This window comes from Chelonoidis abingdonii, chromosome 3 (genome assembly GCF_003597395.2).
Source record: "Chelonoidis abingdonii isolate Lonesome George chromosome 3, CheloAbing_2.0, whole genome shotgun sequence".
Taxonomy (NCBI): Eukaryota; Metazoa; Chordata; order Testudines; family Testudinidae; genus Chelonoidis; species Chelonoidis abingdonii.
Genome location: NC_133771.1, coordinates 47,628,964 through 47,649,043, shown reverse-complemented (window position 1 = coordinate 47,649,043; position 20,080 = coordinate 47,628,964). Strand labels below are relative to the sequence as shown.

The following is a 20,080-nucleotide window of genomic DNA, read 5'->3' as shown; positions in this document are numbered from 1 at the left end:
CAATGTGAAAATATCACTTTTCACAGCAAATTTAGCACCCCATTGCCACCCACACTTCTGCGCTGCTGCTACCACCCCAAGGTGGACAGCTGGAGTCTTTCTGCCACCTCCCGGTGAGGTATTGAGGGAGGGCAGGAAAGGAGAGCCCGAGGCCAGGCAATGGGACTGCAGCTGTCCCCCTTATCCCATCCCCCACCTCCTCGGTGTGCACGGCCCTTGTACACGAGCCCCAGCTGCCTGGGGCTGACAGCCAGAGCTCTAAAAGCCACATACAGCTCATGCCTTCCTTGACACGTTATTGCACCTCCCTTGGGAAGCCCACTCTATAGTCTGGGAACTGCTGAAAACTACTGCAACAAATTACCAAGGAGCATGTTACATTCTCTACAGCTAGAGTCTTTGGCTCTCTCTTTGGGAAGAGAAGAAGGGGAGAAAAGTTGCAGCAGCAGCCCGTGGCAGGAGTAAGTCCCTCCAAGTCTGAGGAGACAGGGTAGCCCAGGCATCCTGAAGCCTTTAAGAGCAGTGACAGACGAGGTGGGCAGCAACTCCTTTGTGCAGCGCTGTGAGGGAATAGAGACCCAAGGTCACACCCTGCCCCCAGGAAGGAACAGCCTCTCAATCTCTAATAGGGAAGTGGACCAGGGCTGGGGCCCTTCTTCCTGGATGAGGAGTACTGGGTAGTACACAGCTGCAAGAAGCAAGGAACTCTAAGGTACAACCCACACCCAGGCTTGTGGGAAAAGACGACAGAAGGATGCAGGTGGACTGAAGCCAAGATACCTGCTGGGGTCCTATACCCTGCAGCAGAAGTAGATTCCCACAAGCATGGCTCGTGGCTGGAAGGTGTAACCCAGGGTCCCTTCTTCTAGGAACACAGGGCTCAGACATAGAAGCTAAAATTGAGGGAAGACGACTGTCAAAGCGTAATCGTGTTAGACCCTCTCTGCAGTAGCTTGTAGTTAAGTCCAGCTAAGACCCCCGTGCTGCAGGGGCTGGACTTGCAGAATCCCTTCACAGAGGTACGGGGGACTGGCAGCAAGCCTTCCTCCAACACCTCAGAGATAGCTGCATACCTGTCCCCACTTCAGGGCCAGGGCAGCAGGAAACCAGCCCCATGCAGTGCGGAACAAGTTGGCAAAATCATTGGCACCTCATTGCCAAAAGGCTAGGGGGACAACTTGTCCCAGCACATCCCTGCATGGTAGAGCCAGGCACCTACAAAAGGGTATAGTGAACTGAGACACTCCAACACTAGGGGACAATACATCTAACAAGGCTTCACTCCCTCCCGCCCCCCTTTCTACAGGGGGGGCTCACAGGGGACATAGGCATTGATTCCAAGTGATCATATGTAGGAACTGATCAACCCCAGGGGGGCCCATTTGTCAAAAGGATATTATAGAAAAAAAACTGGAAAGGAGAGCATGTGGGCATGTTCACCCTTCTCTTCAGTGAAAGTCAGATTGAGAAAAAGGTGGGGAGGGAGGGAGGGAATGACGACGACAAACCGGGCAAGCTCAAGATGGCTAGAACAGTAGAGAATTGGATTGCAGCCTATACATACATACATACACACGCGCACACACACACACACACACACACACGTGTGTAATCTGCAAAACAAACTGAGCCAAGCATCCCAATTTTCATAATATTTGGATGTCATATCCAGAACACATGCCACGAATGGGGGTGAGGCATGGTTAAGTTACAATGAAGTTCAGACTTAGGCAGCAGAGGAGCCAAATCTCCCATGGGGTAAGAACAACCATGCCATGCAGGCCAGCATGTTTATACAGATAGTGGATTACCAGTATCGAAACCACAAGCTTCAAAAGCAGATGTCAGGTCTAAGTTCTGTTGTGCATTTTTGTTCCTACTGCAAATACAAACACTGATATAAGAAATGTGGAAGTCAGCATGGTGCCCTCATTTGCTATGGGGCGAAGAAAATGCCCGATATGTCAGAAAGAGAGTCTGTTGGCAAGAGGACAGTACTCCAACAGGATCAGTGGGAGGGAGGGGCAGTTCTCGTAAAAGCCCCAGCCCCAATTATTTAGAAGTGTTACTACCTTCTTATGTTATCCTAACAAGACAGTTAAGGCTCATATATGGAATGAATTTTGGCCAGGTTTTACAATCCCATATGAGGCAGCAAGATTTCATGTGTGGGTAGAAAACTTGAAGTCTGTTAAAGGATTTGAGCAAATACTTCAGGAAAAAAAATTCAGGTGGAGGTAGCAGCTAAGCAGGTAGCTGGCCCCTTTTTGAGTTTACTAGTGCCCGACTGACAGATTCACATCCTGGATGCGGTGCGTAAGACACTTGAAGGAGAGCGCAGGATTATCTACCATTTATTCGACTCTCAAGGCTCCTCCACGTATCACAATGTAGACCCTCAATTGTGTTCAGTTTGGTATTCCTCAATACCAAATAAATAAATACCATATAAAACAGTGGCAAGCGATGGTTAGAGAATGTGGACGGGGTTACAGTCAGCAGGTCCAGGCATGCATTAGATAGAGCGAATGTGCTGTTTAATCAAGGAATGATGGATGCCCTTGAAACGGAGGCATTCCAAAACTGATGAAACAAGAAAAAGGGGCCACAACACAGCTAAGAGAATGCCTGGCTGAACTAGTATGACAGTAAAAGCTGTCAAAGCCTTTCTAGACACATGAAACCCGGAGCCAGTACCACTTTTTGTGCACAAGGATGGTGGCTACCTGACCAGAAACAAGTTTGCTGAGGTAAGAAAGGCATTAGAGCTTAGTTACATCTCAACTCCAACTTTGGCACACAGTCCTTCAAGTTTGGGTAGTGACATCTGCAACATTAAACAGTTTGACTCCTGGGGGTCCAGGCAATAGACTGCTGGAAACTGGACTTACGTTCACCCTATGGATAGTATACTGGGGCACGCAAAGACAAGGCTGACCTCAGGATTTGCAGGCACTCCATTATGCACTGGGCCTGCAAAACAGCAGCTGTGTTGCTGCATTCATTGGTTCACCAGGAGGGACATGTGAGATCAGCTCATGCCTCCTCTGGTACTCACTGATGGGCCAATTACAATCACCTAGCATCCTGGATATTGACCTTGGTGAAAATCATGGATCTTGCAGGGGAATAAATTTGAGAGCTAGGATTCAGGGAGACGTGGGATGAATTAAGCATCATGGCCAAACGAAAGGTTGGTTTAGTCGGAAATGTTCATGACACGAGTTTGGCAGGGAGCAGTCCATCTAACTCGGTAGGTAGGGCCCCAAAGAATGTGAACTTGAGATTGCCAGAATTTGTCCGGTTGCAGGTGACTCAGATCACCCATTGGGACATTTGGAACAAGCAGCTTAAGATTTTTATGGATGGAGTGCGCTTTTTGGACGCCAGGGCTGACATCTGGCTTCAAGACATTAGATTGGATTAGGCAGGAAACAGTTACCAGGTAGTGGGAATAGGGATGGAGCTCATAGGTGGAGCCCCCAGTGGCCTTTGCGGATAAAGGCTAAAAGGGCCAGCTCCCAGAAGTAACAAAGACCCAGGATTTTGCTGTTAGACCTTGGGCCTCTGGGAGAAGGGGAGATCTGAAGCCTTCACAGACCAAGTTCCCTCTTTGGTACCTTAAGCCCTTGAGGTAAAGGAGGTCAAAAGAATCAGAAGTGATTGGAGTTCTAGAAGCAGGCTGAGGAGGGTGCCACATTATCTGATTAAGATATGACCATGTAGAACAGTGTTGCTACCACTGTTATAACTGCAACAAATCTTGTACAAAGTATGTCAAGTAAGGTGTCTATGGAAATAATCATATTTGCTGAATATGATTATGCTATTTGTATACATGAGCTACTGGTTATAGGATAGGAACTTTGTAACTCTGCACTTGACTCAGTTAAACGCCTAGCACAGGAGAGTCTGGAGTGGATAAGCCTATAGTGCTTCAACCCAGTGTTAAAATTAAAACCACAACCTGTCACTTAAATCTATCCCTGTGTCTGTCTTCATTCACATGCATGTATTGATCAGTTACTACTTAAAAGCCTTATTTTGTAAATGCCACTCGCTTAGCATTTACTGAAGTGTTTGAAGAACTGGGCTCCTAGCAGTTTCGCATTTTGGTGTAATCAGATTTCCTTTACAAATCAATTAAAAGTAGCATTCTAAAGGATTACATTCCAGGCATTTCACAGAAGTTCTACGACCATACAGCTCATAAATTATACTGTTATATCCACTGATGTACTTTCCTACCATGGTTTTCCTTCAAAAGGTCAAATACTATATGTTTATTTACAGTTGCAACTAGTGCTTAATGTCATCATATGTAATTATGGAAAGCTGAATTTCAGACTGAACTTTAAATGGTCATAAAATGAATTGATGATTCATATCTATTATGTGGTACACTGCAAATGATATAGAATTTAAATTAATTTAATTTTCCATGGAGACTGTTTCATAAAGCCATGTTTAAGCAGAGATTTTTTTTTTAAGTGGGATTTTGATTAGGTGCCCATTTTTGGGGCCTTCAGTTGGGCAAATATGTATTACAACATGCGTAACAATGAACATAAAAGTGTAAGTAAAACTCATTCTATGACTAAATTAGTTACTCTTTTTTACTCTTCTTAATGAAGAGTCCTATAACATTTAACTAGGTTGTAAAGCTGACAGAATTTAACACTATTCTATAGGTTTTTGGAAGCATCCTATAGGATTCAATAGTAGCAGGGACATAATTCTTTAAGATGATCAAAATCTACGAAGATTACTAATGCAAACAATAGGATTTCCCCATTATGAATATAAACATTGTAAATTAAGAAAAATAAAGGCTCTGCCACCTTTCCAAGCATAGATGTGGCTATTAAAACACAAAACAAAACAAAACCGCAAAGTGAGACAACTAGAATTACACTGGTCAGTTTTGATGTGGTATTAGTTTTAAAGGAGTTAGTGTATCTACTAACCAATATTTTCAAAGATCACTTTAATAATCTGTGGGGAATTTTTTTTCTTTTTGGAGGCCAAATAAGCTGAGGGTAGGGATTGTCCTTATACGTCCAATTTAAACACTATTTTCTTTTCTTAGTGTTCAGTGTATAATTTTTGAGGGAAAGGGAGGGAACAAGACAGGAAATGGCCTAGATTCTAGGCCCTAGAATCACAGAAGGTTAGAGTTGGAAGAGACCTCAGGAAGTCATCTAGTCCAACCCCCTGCTCAAAGCAGGACCAATCCCAACTAAATTATCCCAGGCTTGGTAAATATTAACCATAGAAATGTAGGGATGGAAGGCACCTTGAGAGGTCATGAAGTCTGGCCCCCTCTGCTGTGGCAGGACCAAGTACACCTAGAACATCCCTTACAAGTGATTGTCTGACCTGTTCTTAAAAACCTCCAATGATGGGTATGACACTGCACCCCATATTCTTCATAGTGATATTAGTATGATATAATTACACCACAATTATGATGTATTTTATGCAATAAGACATCTGAGGTGTCACTGGAAAGGTTATGATTTGCTGAATATAATTATCCCATTTGTATGCATGTAACATTTTTGTATCCAAAGTTATGATTATTGACTATGTATCTTTCACATGTAGCTATTACTGGGCAACACTCACTAGGCAAAATGCTCTCAGTCTACATGGCCAGCTGGGAAGGGCCCATCCAGGTTAATGAGCCATTCAGAAGAAGCAATAGGCCTTCGGAGAAGCTTATCTCCCACCTGGTGAGCCTACCTGTGAAGGCTCCCGTCAGTGGGGGATGACTGCTGTGACCCTACAGGGACACGTAACCAGGTCACCTGGTGCTGGACTCCAACTTGGGATGCCAGTATTTTTCCACTAACTAGCACGGGATCCAAGCTTTAAAACAAACAAAAGGTTCCTGCAATATGCAAAAGTTATATAAGGCAGGAGAGTGACTCCCCACCCAAGAAGACTCCTGGAAACACCTGAGGAACAAAGACTGAACTGGGGGAGGTACTGGATCCAGGGTAAAGGGATTTTTAGCCTGTGAATTGAACACCTGGGGATTCCAAACTGTAAAGTGCAGCTTGCCCCTTAAGAATCTGCAGTCTGTTAGTATCATCACTTAGAGTGAGAATCTGCTGTACATATCCAATCTATTTAGTATATTAAGCTTAATTTGCATTTGCTATCTCTTATAATCACTTAAAAACTATCTTTTGTAGTTAGTAAGTTTGTTTTTGCTTAATCTAAAACAGTGCGTGGAAATCATAACTGAGGGGCAGAAAGCTGTTGCCTATTCCGCTTCACATTGAGGGAGGGGGTGAATTTTAGGCACTTAGGCTGTACAGTTCCCTGTGCAGCGCAAGACGGTATAATTTTGGGTTTACACTCCAGAGGGAGTGCATGCTTAAGGAGCTGGGACATTCCCTAGCTGAAGCCTTCCCAGGCAGGGGCTGGTTAAAAGAGCCTGCATGCATGTAACTGCAGCTGGCTATGTCCCTATCTTTATGTATGCTGGTGAAAGTGCAGGCTAGAGAGAAGGATTTGCTTGTCACAGCAGTACAGTGTAAAAGGGAGCCCAGGCTAGTGGGTCAGGGGGACTCAGTGGTACCCTAGTTCCAGGTGGTACCCTGGGGAAAACCAGGCTCAATGGGGATTCCACAGCTTTCCTTGGAAGCCTATTCCAGTGCTTAACTACCATTTCTTCCTAATCTAATCTAAATCTCCTTGCTGCACATTAAGTCCACTACTTCTTGTACTACCTTCAGTGGACATGGAGAACAAGTGCTCACTGCCCTATTTTAACACTTCATAACGTATATGAAGGCTTATCAAGTCCCCCCCACCCCCAATCTTTTCTCAAGACTACATTTCCATGTTTGTTTTTTTAACCTTCCCTCAGAGTTCAGGTTTTCCACCTTTTATCATCTTTGTTACTCTCGGCTGGACTTTCTCCAATTTTCCCAGTTTTTTGGACAAAATCCTAAAGTGTGGTGCCCAGAATAGGGGACAGTCTCAATCAACACTGCTAAATAGAGTCGGATAATTATCTCCCTCATCTTACCTACAATACTCCTGTTAATACATTCCAGAATAGTAGCCTTTTTTGCAACTGCATTACATTGTTGACCTATATCCAAGCTTGTGATCCAACATAATCCTCAGATCCCTTTCAGCAATACTACCACCTAGCCAGTTATTCCCCATTTTGTAATCATGCATTTGATTTGTCCTTCCTAGATATAGTACTTTGCACTTACCTTTATTGAATTTCATCCTGTTGAATTCAGACCAGTTCTCCAGTTTGTCACAGTCGTTTTGAATTCTAATCCTGTTCTTCAAAGTGCTTGCAACCCCTCCCAGCCTGGTGTCATCCATAGATTTTAGTACAATCTTCACTCCATTACCCAAGTCATTAATGAAAATATTGATTAATACCAGACCCAGAACTGACCCATGTGGGACCCTACTAGATACATGTTTCTAGTTTGAGAGTAAACTATTGATTATTATTTTGAATATGCTCTTTTAACCAGTTGTGCATCTATCTTACAGAAATGCCATTTAAACCACATTTCCCTACTTTGCTTATGAGAATGTCATGTGGGACTGTATCAAAAGCCTCACTAAAATCAGGATATATCATGTCTACTCTTCCCCGCAATCCACTAGGCCAGTAACCCTCTCAAAGAAGGAAATTGTGTTGGTTTGGCATGTTTTGTTCTAGACAAATCCATGCTGGGCTATTCTATATAAACCTATTAACCTCTAGATGTCTACAAAATAATTAATAATTTGTTCCAGTACCTTTCCAGGTAACGAAGTTATGCTGCTTGGTCTATAGCTCCACAGATCCTCTTTGTTTCACTTTTTAAAGACAGGTACCAGGTTCACCCTTCTCCAGTCCTCCATGAGTTCACAAAAATAATGGCTAATGCTTTAAGATTAAGGAACTAGCTGAAACAAATTCTCTAGGATGAATTACATCAGGCAGGCACTGCAGACTTAAATATATTCAACTTATTTAAATATTCTTTAACCTGTTCTTTCCCTGTTTTGGTTTGTGTTCCTTTCCCCTTGTTGTTAATATTAATTGTGTTAAATATATGGTCACTATTAACTTTTTTAGTGAAGATAGAAGCAAAATAGATATTAAACATCTGAGCCTTCTTTATAAAGAGCCTTCTTTATGGCATCAGTTATTGCTAAGTAGAGGACCTACACTTTGCCTCATCTTTTTCTTGCCACATCTTTTTCTTGCTCCTGATTTATTTAAAGAAACCTCTTCTTATTCTCTTTCATGTCCTTTGCTAGATGGAACTCAATTTTGTGCCTTAGTTTTTTCTGATTTTGTCCCTACATGCATTATATTTTTGTTCTATTCTGTAGCCATTCATCATTTTTCCACCTTTTTGTAGGATTCCTTTTTGATTTTCAGGTAATTAAAGAGCTCCTGATGGAGTCATATTGGCCTCTTGATTAAACTGTCTCTTTTATAAGCCGCCAGCTCTCTTGAACTCTTTTTTCCCCCTCTTAGTTTTTCTTCCAGGGACCTTACCTATGAGTGTTCTGAGCTTGTCAAAGTCTGCCGTTTTGAATCCCCTGTCCTTATTCTGCTGCTTTCATTCTTTCATTTCCTTATAATCATGAAATCTATTGTTTCATGATCACTTTCACCCAAATGGTCTTTCACCTTCATATTTGCTAACAACTCCTCCCTGTTGGTCAGAATCAAGTTAAAATTGCTGTCCCCCTGGATACTTCCCCCACTTGCTGAAACAAAAAGTTTGTCCTCAATACATTCTTGGAATGTATTGGAAAATTTGTGTTCTGCCATATCAGTTTCCTAACTGATGTCCGGAAAATATCCTTTGTTATAGGTTAATTTCTGACAACTGTCAAATAAGACAGTGTGCCAATAATAACATTAGACCTCTACCCCGATATAATACTGTCCTCGGGAGCCAAAAGAATCTTAATGTTATAGGTGAAACTGCATTATATCGAATTTGCTTTGATCCACTGGAGTGCATAGCCCCACCCCCCAGAGCGCTGCTTTACCATGTTATATCCGAATTCATGTTATATCAGGTCGCACTATATCGGGGTAGAGGTGTAGTAAGAGAATGTGAAAGCAGGAAGCACAAATTAAGAGTGTGAGCCACCATTTTTTTTTTTTTTTAAATTTTTGTCAGGTAACTTGATCTCACTTCTCAATCACACTTTTTACTTTCTGATGCATGAGCTACATACTTTAGAAGGTTTCAGAATAGCAGCCATGTTAGTCTGTATCCACAAAAAGAACAGGAGTACTTGTGGCACTTTAGAGAGAAATTTATTTGAGCATAAGCTTTCGTGGGCTACAGCCCACTTCACCGGATGAACAGAATGAAACATATAGTAAGGATACACACACACCCACATCCAGAGAACATGAAAAGGTGGGAGTTGCCCTACCAACCCTAAGAGGCTAATTAAGATGAGTTGTTATCAGCAGGAGAAAAAAAAATTGTAGTGATAATCAAGATGACCCATTTTAGGTGTGAGGATACTTAACATGGGGAAATAGATTCAATGTGTGTAATGGCTCAGCCATTCCCAGTCTCTATTCAAGCCTAAATTGATGGTATCTAGTTTGCATATTAATTCAAGTTCAGCAGTTTCTCATTGGAGTCTGTTTTTGAAGTTTTTCTGTTGCAAAATTGCCAGCTTTAAGTCTGTTACTGAGTGACCAGAGAGGTTGAAGTGTTCTCCTACTGGTTTTTGAATGTTATGATTCCTGTTGTCAGATGTGTGTCCATTTATTCTTTTGCATAGAGACTGTCCGGTTTGGCCAATGTACATGACAGCCTTCTGTTGCTTTGGCCATCCTCTGAAGTGGAGTGGCTGGGTGCTCGGAGCCTCCCCTCCCCACCCCGTGTTGTTGGGCATCTGGCTGAGGAGACTATGGAACATGGGGAGGAGGGTAGGTGGCTATACAGTGGATGCAGCAGGGGTCTGTGCTCTTGTTGGATTCCCTGCAGCACCAACATCACATCAGTCAGTGAAGCTTGGCCATTTAATGCAGATTCTTTAGAAGACTAATTTAGCCAAAATATTTTAATTAGCAATACACAAACTGGTCTGAAGGTTCAGTCACTCTTGACTATTCAGATTTAGATAAGGATCAGATTCCACTCTTCTCAGCTTGGCCTTGGCTCTCCCAATCTTTAGGTACAACCCTCCAGTAATCTTCCCCTCCCATGAATTTCCCCCCATTCCAAAGATTACTGGACCCTGAAGAAAAGAGCTGCTGAGTCTAAGCTACTGTTGAAATCTAATTTTATACACAAACACATTTTAAGAGAGCGTTGTGACCAACTTCAGCAGTGGATGGGACCCAACAAAGATACTCAGAGCTACTGGACTCCACTGTGGAATCTTCAAAAGCATTGCTGGGAAGAAGAATTAGGGTGCTTAAAAATATATGGATCAACATATGAGATTTTGGATTTTCTACTGTTTACTCAGGAATATTACTGAAATAAGGGTAAATGCTAAGACAATTTATAAGATGAGGTAAGAGTTTCATCTATTTTCAAAAGCTGTTCCATTCAGTTTATTTTCCAGTTTGCTTTTCCACTGCCTCCTCCATTAACAGAATAGCTCAACAAAATTCAGTATTTTATTTAAATATGGAACTTTTAATACTAAGTTAACACAAGACAAACATTTGACTTACACACAAGTTGATAGATCTAAAATCAGAGGTCACTGTATTCATTAAAAGTTTTAAATTGCTATAATAGTGCTCATGAAATACGGTGTAAACACTTTCAAATTCATGAACATTCAGTTTTGCTATTTAATGGAGAGAAGTCTGCAATATACACAGCCTCACCTAATCAAAAGTGCAAAGATTTCTAAAGCTAAACTTATCGGAGTTTAGCAAACAGGGTCAGACAGAGAGCCCATAGCATTAACTGAGTATATCTAGCAGTACAAGTAAAAAAAATTCCACTTTCTATATCACTATGAGTTAAGCCTGGCTATCTCATTTGTTGCTTCTGTGACACTGCACTTTAACAAGTTTGCATTTTAAGGTACAGTCCATTAACTGAACTCTTCTTCTGCTTTGTTCCATACAACATGTAGAACTACTTTTATTCCATGTGAAGCTATCAGATGTCTCAAACTGCAAGTTTATGTCAGTAAAAAAGTGCACTCTTTCCCATCTTTCATCAATCTGCTGTATACCAATTTTTTTAGCCACAGATCTGTTCATGAAGCCAGCAGTGAAAACTAATAAGACTAACATTTGGTATGCATTTCTGAGACATTTCCATTGCTCCTGTAAAGTCTTTCAGTCCACAGATATCAATACAACTTGACCCAAGATTATGGCCATTTTAAGCCTACAAGTTACAAAGTAATTCTAAAAATCAAAATTGTTTTGTGACTTCATCTTTCTGACATGATATCAAAGGATATTTAGCTGTCCATCTGCTCTGGAAAGCATGTCTATATACACAAGTTTCTCAAAAGTTATGCCTTGTGGAATATTTTAAATACACAAGACTTGTCAATAGAGACAAATCCTTATCACCACTAATCTTTCAATTCCAGTAGTCATAAAGTGTTACTTGTAACAAGAGGAAAAATATATCTGTGCTTACCTGAATGTTTTCTTTCTTGAATAGTTAGGTCCACAGATCTGTTACAGTAACTACTTCAGCCTGCTTGCAGCTTTGGGGCAGAATCAGACCTCTCAGTCACTAGCAGCAGGTGAATGCCCCACTCCTGACATCCTCTTCACTTAAAACAATTTTCACAAACATGATCATTCCATTCTATTTTCCTAAACTTACCTGATTGGAGATTATAGTTATGAGGAAATCTACTTTAATGGGAATAGTGAACATAATAAAACCTCATACAGGGCTTCAATATGTAAAGTGCTGGAAGGACCTGAATGAGCTTCCTAGGTTGTTGCTCTATAGTCTTGGGGTGGAGCCAGGGAAGCTGCTCTATGGAAGCATTCAGTGTCAAGGCTTGTACAAAACTCCTTTTTTCTCGACCACGCTGAGAACTTTATATTTTACTTTACCATACTGTTCTACTTTACTTATGGAAAATCATCAGATAGAGATTGTCATGACCAAAACAAGTCTGGTATCAATGGGAAGAAGAGTACACTGAGACCTCAAATCACTGTGTTCCAGCCAGTGGATGCTATGCTTTCGTTCTAGAGCCTATTTTTCTGGATAGAATTGGGAAGAGCCCTCTCCACTAATTCCAGCTAACATCTGTCATAAGTATCAGAAGGGTAGCCATGTTAGTCTGGATCTGTAAAAGCAGCAAAGAGTCCTGTGGTACCTTATAGACTAAGACGTACTGGAGCATAAGCTTTCGTGGATAAATACACACCCATAGTAGCAACAGAGGATGACAACCTGATACCTAAAAGATGAGGAAGCTGTGACAGGAAATCCCTATTTCTGTAATATGGTATCCTCATAGGGAAGGAGACACAAATAGCAATAGCATGTCTAGGTCGGTCACGGATTTCCTGAACAGTTTCACAGTACTTTGTACTCCCATTGAAAAAGCCCATCATCTTTCAAAAGTATTTGATCCCTAACTCCAGTTCAGAAGCTGGCCTTCCTTCCCTACGGAAGAATTACTTTGTTGTGAGTGCACACACCCAGAGTAATCAGCACTGCTCTCTGGTTTGGCCTTTTCTGTGTTGGTCTACTCACCTCGCCATGAGGGTGAGGAAAGAAACAAAAACCATAACGTTTATTCATTTGTATTTTTATCCCCTTGGGAAGTTTGTCTGCGTGATCCTGCATTCTTGTGTTGGGGGGGAGCTAAAATTGTGCTCAGGGTTCCAAAAATACTTCAAGTGGCTACAATCTCCCTGCCCTCAAAGAGGCTGGGCTTATTGTTTGGTTTCCTCTACAGGGGCCCTTTCTGCATCTCTCAGGGAAAGTAGCTTGGTTGACGAATGGACTCCGCACAAGCTCCACCTCTTCCTATTGGATGGGAAGAGCCATGTGCCCCAAAGCCTTCCATTTCAATATTGTCTGGATCATTTCCAGCCCAGGGGTGTGGTGGCAGAATCAACCCCACCTGGACTAGACTGAAGAGATGAACTGCACTCTACCCTCAGAGCCAGCTAAGCTCCCCAATGAGACACACTCAATAAGGAGAGACACAGGAAAAACAGACCTTTCCTTCTGCCTCTTTCTTCTTGGCACAGCACTCTCCCTGAAGCCTGCAGGACACCAGCTGCTCAAGTATCTCAGGGAGGGAGGAAAAGCTGAGGGGAAGTCTCCCCAAAAGGCAAATGCAGCACTGGGACACTGCTGGGAACTGGACAAACACTAAGCCAGATTAGTGGTCGAAAATTTGAAACAGAAGTTTGCAGTTTCCTCCTCAGAAAAGCTCTGTGGCAGGGGGATCTGTCACAGCCACCAGCCACGGCGGAAGCACATAGAACTCCAGCGGGTGAGGCATTCTCCTGCTGTCAGGTCTGGGTCTCTCTGTGAGCTGCAACAAGGTTCAAGTCTCCATTCTAATAGATCTGTGGCTCTCAGCATGATGAAGAATCGTAGGTAACAAGTTTGAACAGAGGTGCAATTATCAAACTGGTAACATCCTTTTAGTCTTTCATCCTTTAGTTTATCCAGCTTCTCCCAACTCCCTAGATTTATACCTCCCAAAGACTAGACATATGCACATACAGCCCAAGTTCAGTGCAGTCACCTCAGTGAGTGACCAACAGGAACACAAAAGAAGGTTTTTAAACAGACTAAGAAAATGCAATACCCTGACAATTACTAATTTGTATAATATATTTGTAAATTTAATCTTTGCATTTTTGCATATACCTTTAAGTCAGTGAAAACAAATTAAATATATCTTGATTGAAGAAAAAAAAAACAAAAAAGAACTTACTTCCCAATGTTTTCAGGTAGTGCCTGCAGTGAGATGTCATTTACAGAAAGACATGTTAGATTCTGTAATTCAGGAAAGCTTTCAGGCAACCTATGGAAATATTAATTCAGATAAATCAAGCACTTGTACTACAATAACTATTTATATTGGCATAGTCAGATCATATATATTTGGTGGGAAAGGATATGAGGTGGCTCTTCTATAAAAATGAAAATAGTACTAAGACAAGGAGAAAGGCACTAGAAAAAGAAAAGTTAAAAATAAACCTATTGGGTTTAATTTTCTACTTGTTTGTATGTATAAAGGCAACACATATCCCATATAAGAAGACGACCACCACAAAAAATATATTCAAAAGCTGTCGAAGCAGCATATGCTGTGAGAGAAGAGTTATTGTTTGGGAAGCATGAGAAATTTGGCTTATTTTTTCATGCCACTTGTTTCAATATTAGGTTATGGAGCAGCCATTTTTGTATTTTTAACTATTTGTTAAAGACATCTAGAGCCTGGAACACACTGCACAGCCATCCTAGCCATCTTATATTGCTAAATACCAGGGGGCTTGATCCCAGCTACGTGAGAGATTGATCATGCTAAGGAAAAGGTGACCTTATGTGGAACAGGGAGAGACCTTTTGGCCTAGTGATCAGATAAGATTTGATAACATGAGCTATCTTTAGGACATGCAGCAAGAATCAGTTCTTTCCACAGATTCAGAGGACTGGGGACATTGGTGCATTTTCAAATGTCAATTGATTTTTTTGGTTTCTAATTGTCGGAAGGCTGCAATTAAACTCCAGTCTTATTTATCTGGTAGAATTTACCTTTTTTAAAAGCTAGTCAAAATGCCTAGCCTGAGATAGGCCCTTTTTTCTGTATAAATCTAAATAAATAAAAATCTGATAGAAAAAAAAATGGGCTGACAGCAACTTTTAAAACTGAAGATTACTACATTGGCTATTGTTATAAATACTGGAAATACAAATAGAACACAAGAAAAAATTGACCCAGAAAAAGCATTAGATAATACTATGATGGAGTTTGAGTGGTTAAGTAATACACAGGACAGAGGCATGCATAGGAATTTAAATTTGACTGTTTTTGGAGGGGCTTCTGGCCCCCGGGGCCAGACAAATTCTGTGTCCCCGCCTCAGCCCTATGGTCAGAGGAATTCTGTGCCCCTGCAGATTATTTGGGGGCGGGGGAAGCAGCATGCCTCTGCTTGTCTCGCCTTGTGCATGCCCCTGACCCTGGGACAACTGCAAAGTAGAGGATACACCACAGGAACCAAGAATGCCTATTCTGCAAGGCATTGTTTCTTGCTTGAGTATTTAATGAGGTTCATCAGGAGCCTCAACAATGAGGCAACTAATTGGAACAGTAGAAGGTCATCAGTTGGAAATATCTTTGACTGGCATTTACTACACGGAAGGAGGCGATTACTGGAATACACAAACCTGCGTGAACAGATTGCACAAATGTTCATGCTACTATATTAGATAGATGGAGCTGGTAACACTGCATAAGGTTACCAAACACTTCTATTATAAGACATTGTTTTCAGTTGCTTCTAACTTTGCCAAACTAACCCTTTGGACTGAAATTTTTCATGCCAGCTATATTGCTCAAGCTGAATATTTTCAAAAAGTTTCAGCAAAAATGCTTCAGCCATTTCCAAAAACAAGATTAGGGAAAAAACACATTTTTGCCATGTTAAACAAGTTATTCAACAGTTTTGAGAAGAATCAGCACCGATGCTTAGGAGCAGGGACTTCAAATGCAGTACAGGGGTTGCCTTTATGTCTGGGACATATATATCTATCTTTTTTTGTTCTCTTGAAAACACACCCAAATTTGCAAAATCTCACTTCACACACATTGAGTAGAGAATTTTTAAGTTTGGCAGTTAAATCCTGATTTAGTTGGGGTTGGTCCTGCTTTGAGCAGGGGACTGAACTAGATGACCTCTTGAGGTCTCTTGCAACTCTAATCTTCTGTGATCCTCCAAAGATTCCCTATGTACTGAGTATGCTCAGCTCCTGGCTGTGGGGGCTGGGCAGAACTTTCCCTGTAATTGCTGCTCCAGCCTCCTACGCTGTTATGGCATCAGACCAGAAATGCAAGGAAACTTTTTCCTGTTCTCTCAGTGCTCCTGCTTGCTGGATCCCAAGCAGTACTATGGAAGAAGCCACTTGACTTGAATGCAGAGCGGACAAAAATCTGACCTCAGAGGGGATGAAAGGAGTAGCCCAGGACTGGCTAGATGGAAGGAGACAGGGCAGAAAGATGTGTGACCACTAGAACACACTCTCCGCAAAAATCCAGATTGAAACCCAAGATTCCCAAATCTTTGCAATGGTTCTAAAATGTTGCAACTTTGCTAATGACCCATGGTGAGTGTCAACATGGTTCCATGTGATTGAATATCTTCTTTGTTTTTTTTACACCTAGAAAGCTACAAACAGTCAAGCATTCAAAAGTTAGAAGATTGCCTATGCAACCTTAACTCGACCCCTTTTGTGTACACATTAGGATACAGTCTTTAATTACATAATCACACACTATATTTTCCCCATTCCTTTCCTCATTCAGAGCACAGGATGAACTGTGCTCTAGGGATTAATCAGGACTGTACAGTGAAAGAAGCTGTTGTCTGTAGGACCTCTCTCTCATTTGTTGCAGAAGTTGGAAGGTGAGTAGTTAATGAGACAGGGAATTGCAAGAAGACAGAGGGTGGTCTTGTGGTTAAGACAACTGAACACTGCCCAGGAGAACTGGATTCTATCCTTGCCTCTGCCAGAGTTCCTATGTGATGCTCAGCAAGGAACTCAGTGGCCAAACATGAACATTTTGGTTGTGTGTTCTTCAGCTTCTGGATACCCAATTTGATACCTTGGAATCTAATATGCAGAAGTGCTGAGCACTCATAGCTGTAAGTGACATCAATAAGAGCTGTGACCAATTCCAAGGCATCTCAATTTGGGCATCTAAGATAAGGAGACAGTTTTTACTTTAGTCTCTTGGTGTCGCATTTGCCTTCTGTAATCTATGGAAAATATCACCACCTCACCAGGGTTTTGTGAAGGTAAATTCTAAAGCACTCAGATTCTATAGTGATGATCATCATATTAAAGCCCACAAGGAAGTTAGTAATTTTGTCTTCAGAGCAGGACTTCAACATTGTGCAGTAAATAAGACTTGAGGCCACATGTTGAACAATGAGAAAAAAGCAAAATATTGAACAGCTGCTCATTCCGTGAACACCATCCGTCCGGTGCACTGAAAGAGGTAGGGGTTCTGTGGAAAAGTAGCATGATAATCTTCATTTATATCACATACTGTGTGTGCACAAGGAGACAGAATCAAAATTGTACCAAGCAACCTTAATTGTGACATTTTCCAGCTTTTGAACCCTTATAGTTCTTTTCATGTAGTTGTTTTGTCTAATATATATTATATTGCATTCAAAGACCAGTACATATTTATTTTTAGTAAATCATTTTAAGTGGCTCCCCGCCGCCAATACAATACAACTGTTTTCCTTCATCAAGAAGTGTGCTGTATGTTGCTCCTCATTTTAAACCCCAGCAATGAGAAGCTTATTGCTATTTTTTAACACCTTGTGACTTTCTCTACAGTTTAGGGAATAGGGAAGGATTCAGACTATGAGTAATCCAATCCTTTTAAACATTGTTACATCAAATATAGAAGAATCAGAAAACTAATTTGCTAGAATGAGCAGCACAGGGCCTAACGGCACAAGCGTAACAAGCCATAACACAGTTGTGGCATCCACATTTTAACAACGCTTTTATTGTTAGCGTGGACACAACAACTATTACTTAGTTAGAAAAAGCTACTGCCTAGGCTATGTTATAGTCCCGTCATGTTAGACAACACTAGCCTAAATATTCCAGGGTAGGAGGAGGGACAGCTACTGACAGAAGGCCCTATGTCTACGCAATGTTGGATTGGTGACCTTTCTACATGACAAACATGCTACTCTGTTCCATCAGGGAAGGATCACTTATGCGGATTCCCTCCCTATTTCTAAATCTCTAGAATCAGTCACAATGCATTAGAGGTTTTCCTTTCACCCGCTTCTTGCTAGATGTAACCAGCCAGGGCAAAGGATGATTTAGTTGATGTTGGTCCTGCGTTGAGCAGGGGATTGGACTGGATGACCTCCTGAGGTCTCTTTCAAGCCTAATCTTCTATGATTCTTAAGGAAGATATAGCAGCCGCTACAGCACCTGGTAGAAACTCAGAACTTGAAGGTTGAGCTGAGCCCTGCTTCTCCTAGCTGCTCCTGCACAGAGTCCCTATCATTCATTTGCCCCTATTTGATTTCTCTATCAACCACTTTGATTTCCCAAGAGCCTGTTCTTCTCCTTTGCTATGTGGAGTGGTGGGGGTGGGGGAAATAACACTAATTAGTTAGGCTGAATCAGAGTCACAGCAATCAAGTGAATCCTGCCAAACTGAGCCAATCAAGCAACATCTAAAGGACACTTTCTTACAATGATCATTTACGATTTATTTGGTGCTGTACAGAACATGAGAGGAAGACCTACCATCAACTATTACTCTTTCCTAGGCCAAGACAGGAGGGAGCAGCTTGAGATGACCACTGCCACTATGAACTGCTTTCACTGCAACCATGCAATTGCACAGAGAGGGGAAATATGAATATTAGAGAAGCAGCAGCCACCACCAGTTGGAATACAGTTTGGCCACGTGGCACTGTGTAAGTATGTTGGATTAGCCCTAATTTAGTGGATAGGGACACAGCACAGGTACAAGCCTCAGGCATTTCAAGGAGAGCCGTTATCTGCACCTGTTGAGTTAACCGCAATTTTAAACAGTCAAACTATGCCAGTGCACTTACACTGGTTTGCTGGTCACTGACTGCTAAATCCCACATATAGAAAAAGGCTAGAGATGGAAGAAACAGATGACAGTGGAAAATACAGCACCATAGCTTTGCTGGCTTATACTGCTGACCCTGCTTGAAAAATTCCTGAACTTTTTATCATTTGGACTTGCGTTCATAAGTACTGACTAAATTCACATTTGTTCTGAGTAGCCTGTAATCATCAACCCCTTGGGAAAGAAGGGTGCGCTTGTTCCTGTCACTCTGATCTCTGGCTACCACCCTGTGGAAAAAAAATAGACCCTGCGTGACACATACTATATTTGCTTTAAGAATTGAGCAAGTTAAATAAGGTTGTAGTGCTGGCCTGGAAAGCACTTAGCATAAAGGGGAGTGTTACCTGGTCAGAGGGTTCCCACTGAAGTCTGCTACTTGTAGTGCTTTGCAAAAGGAGATGCTTTCTGGAATTTCAGGAATTTCTGCAGACACAAACAAATGCACTGTTAACAGTAGAAGACCTTTTATTTGGAAATGGTCACAGCATTACATAATGTATCTGGTCATTTCAAATCAAGGAAATTATCTTGGTGCGTGTTGTGACTTTTTTTAAATGCAAGACTATACAATTCAAGGTGTTAGTTAACATTTAGAGAGCCGAAAATTAATTGGGACCCAGACATTTTAGAGACTGTTTATCTCACATGCTCCGCTCAAAGCACCTGCAACGCTCACTTGTCCTAATGAGGACTGTCAGTTGGCAGAAGATTCTCTGGAATTCAATCCCTCAGTTTAGCAAAAGCCAAATTCAGCCACTTTAAGGACATAGTTTTACATTAATCCATCTAATCCAGCCCTCTGACAATTTGGGTCAATATAAAGCCAAGCACTTTTTTAGAGGGTGTGCTGGCAGGGTGTGAGGGTGGAATAGAAAAGAGTAAATATATCTGCCCAAATATACACAGTACCATTCCCTTCTACTACACTAAAACCTCACACCTTACAGCAGTGGTTTTCAAACTGTGGGTCGCAACCCAGAACTGGGTCATGGAATGGAAGGGACTGGGTCGCGGCGGCGGCTCTGGTCAGCACCTGTTCAGGTCAGCACTCTAGTCCCTACCTGTTCCAATGCCGCGCTGCAACCCAGAAAAGGCCAGCAGCAGATCTGTCTCCTAGGCGGGAGGGTAGTTGTCATAAATAGATAGCTAAGGGTTAATGTTTCTTTCACCTGTAAAGGGTTAACAAAGGGAACCAAACACCTGACCAGAGGACCAATCAGGAAACCGGATTTTT

General features: G+C 41.7%; 1 protein-coding gene across 1 annotated transcript in view; it reads right to left on the bottom strand.

Moving 5' to 3' along the window:
• The window catches only part of LRRC1 (leucine rich repeat containing 1), a 135,112-nt gene that overhangs the window by 42,794 nt on the left and 72,238 nt on the right, over nt 1-20,080 (bottom strand). The window contains exons 3-4 of the mRNA XM_075063725.1: nt 19,191-19,269; nt 13,918-14,007 (exon numbers count right to left, since the gene is read on the bottom strand). Coding sequence (XP_074919826.1) covers nt 13,918-14,007; nt 19,191-19,269 — 169 coding nt within the window. The remainder of the gene's footprint in view (nt 1-13,917; nt 14,008-19,190; nt 19,270-20,080) is intronic.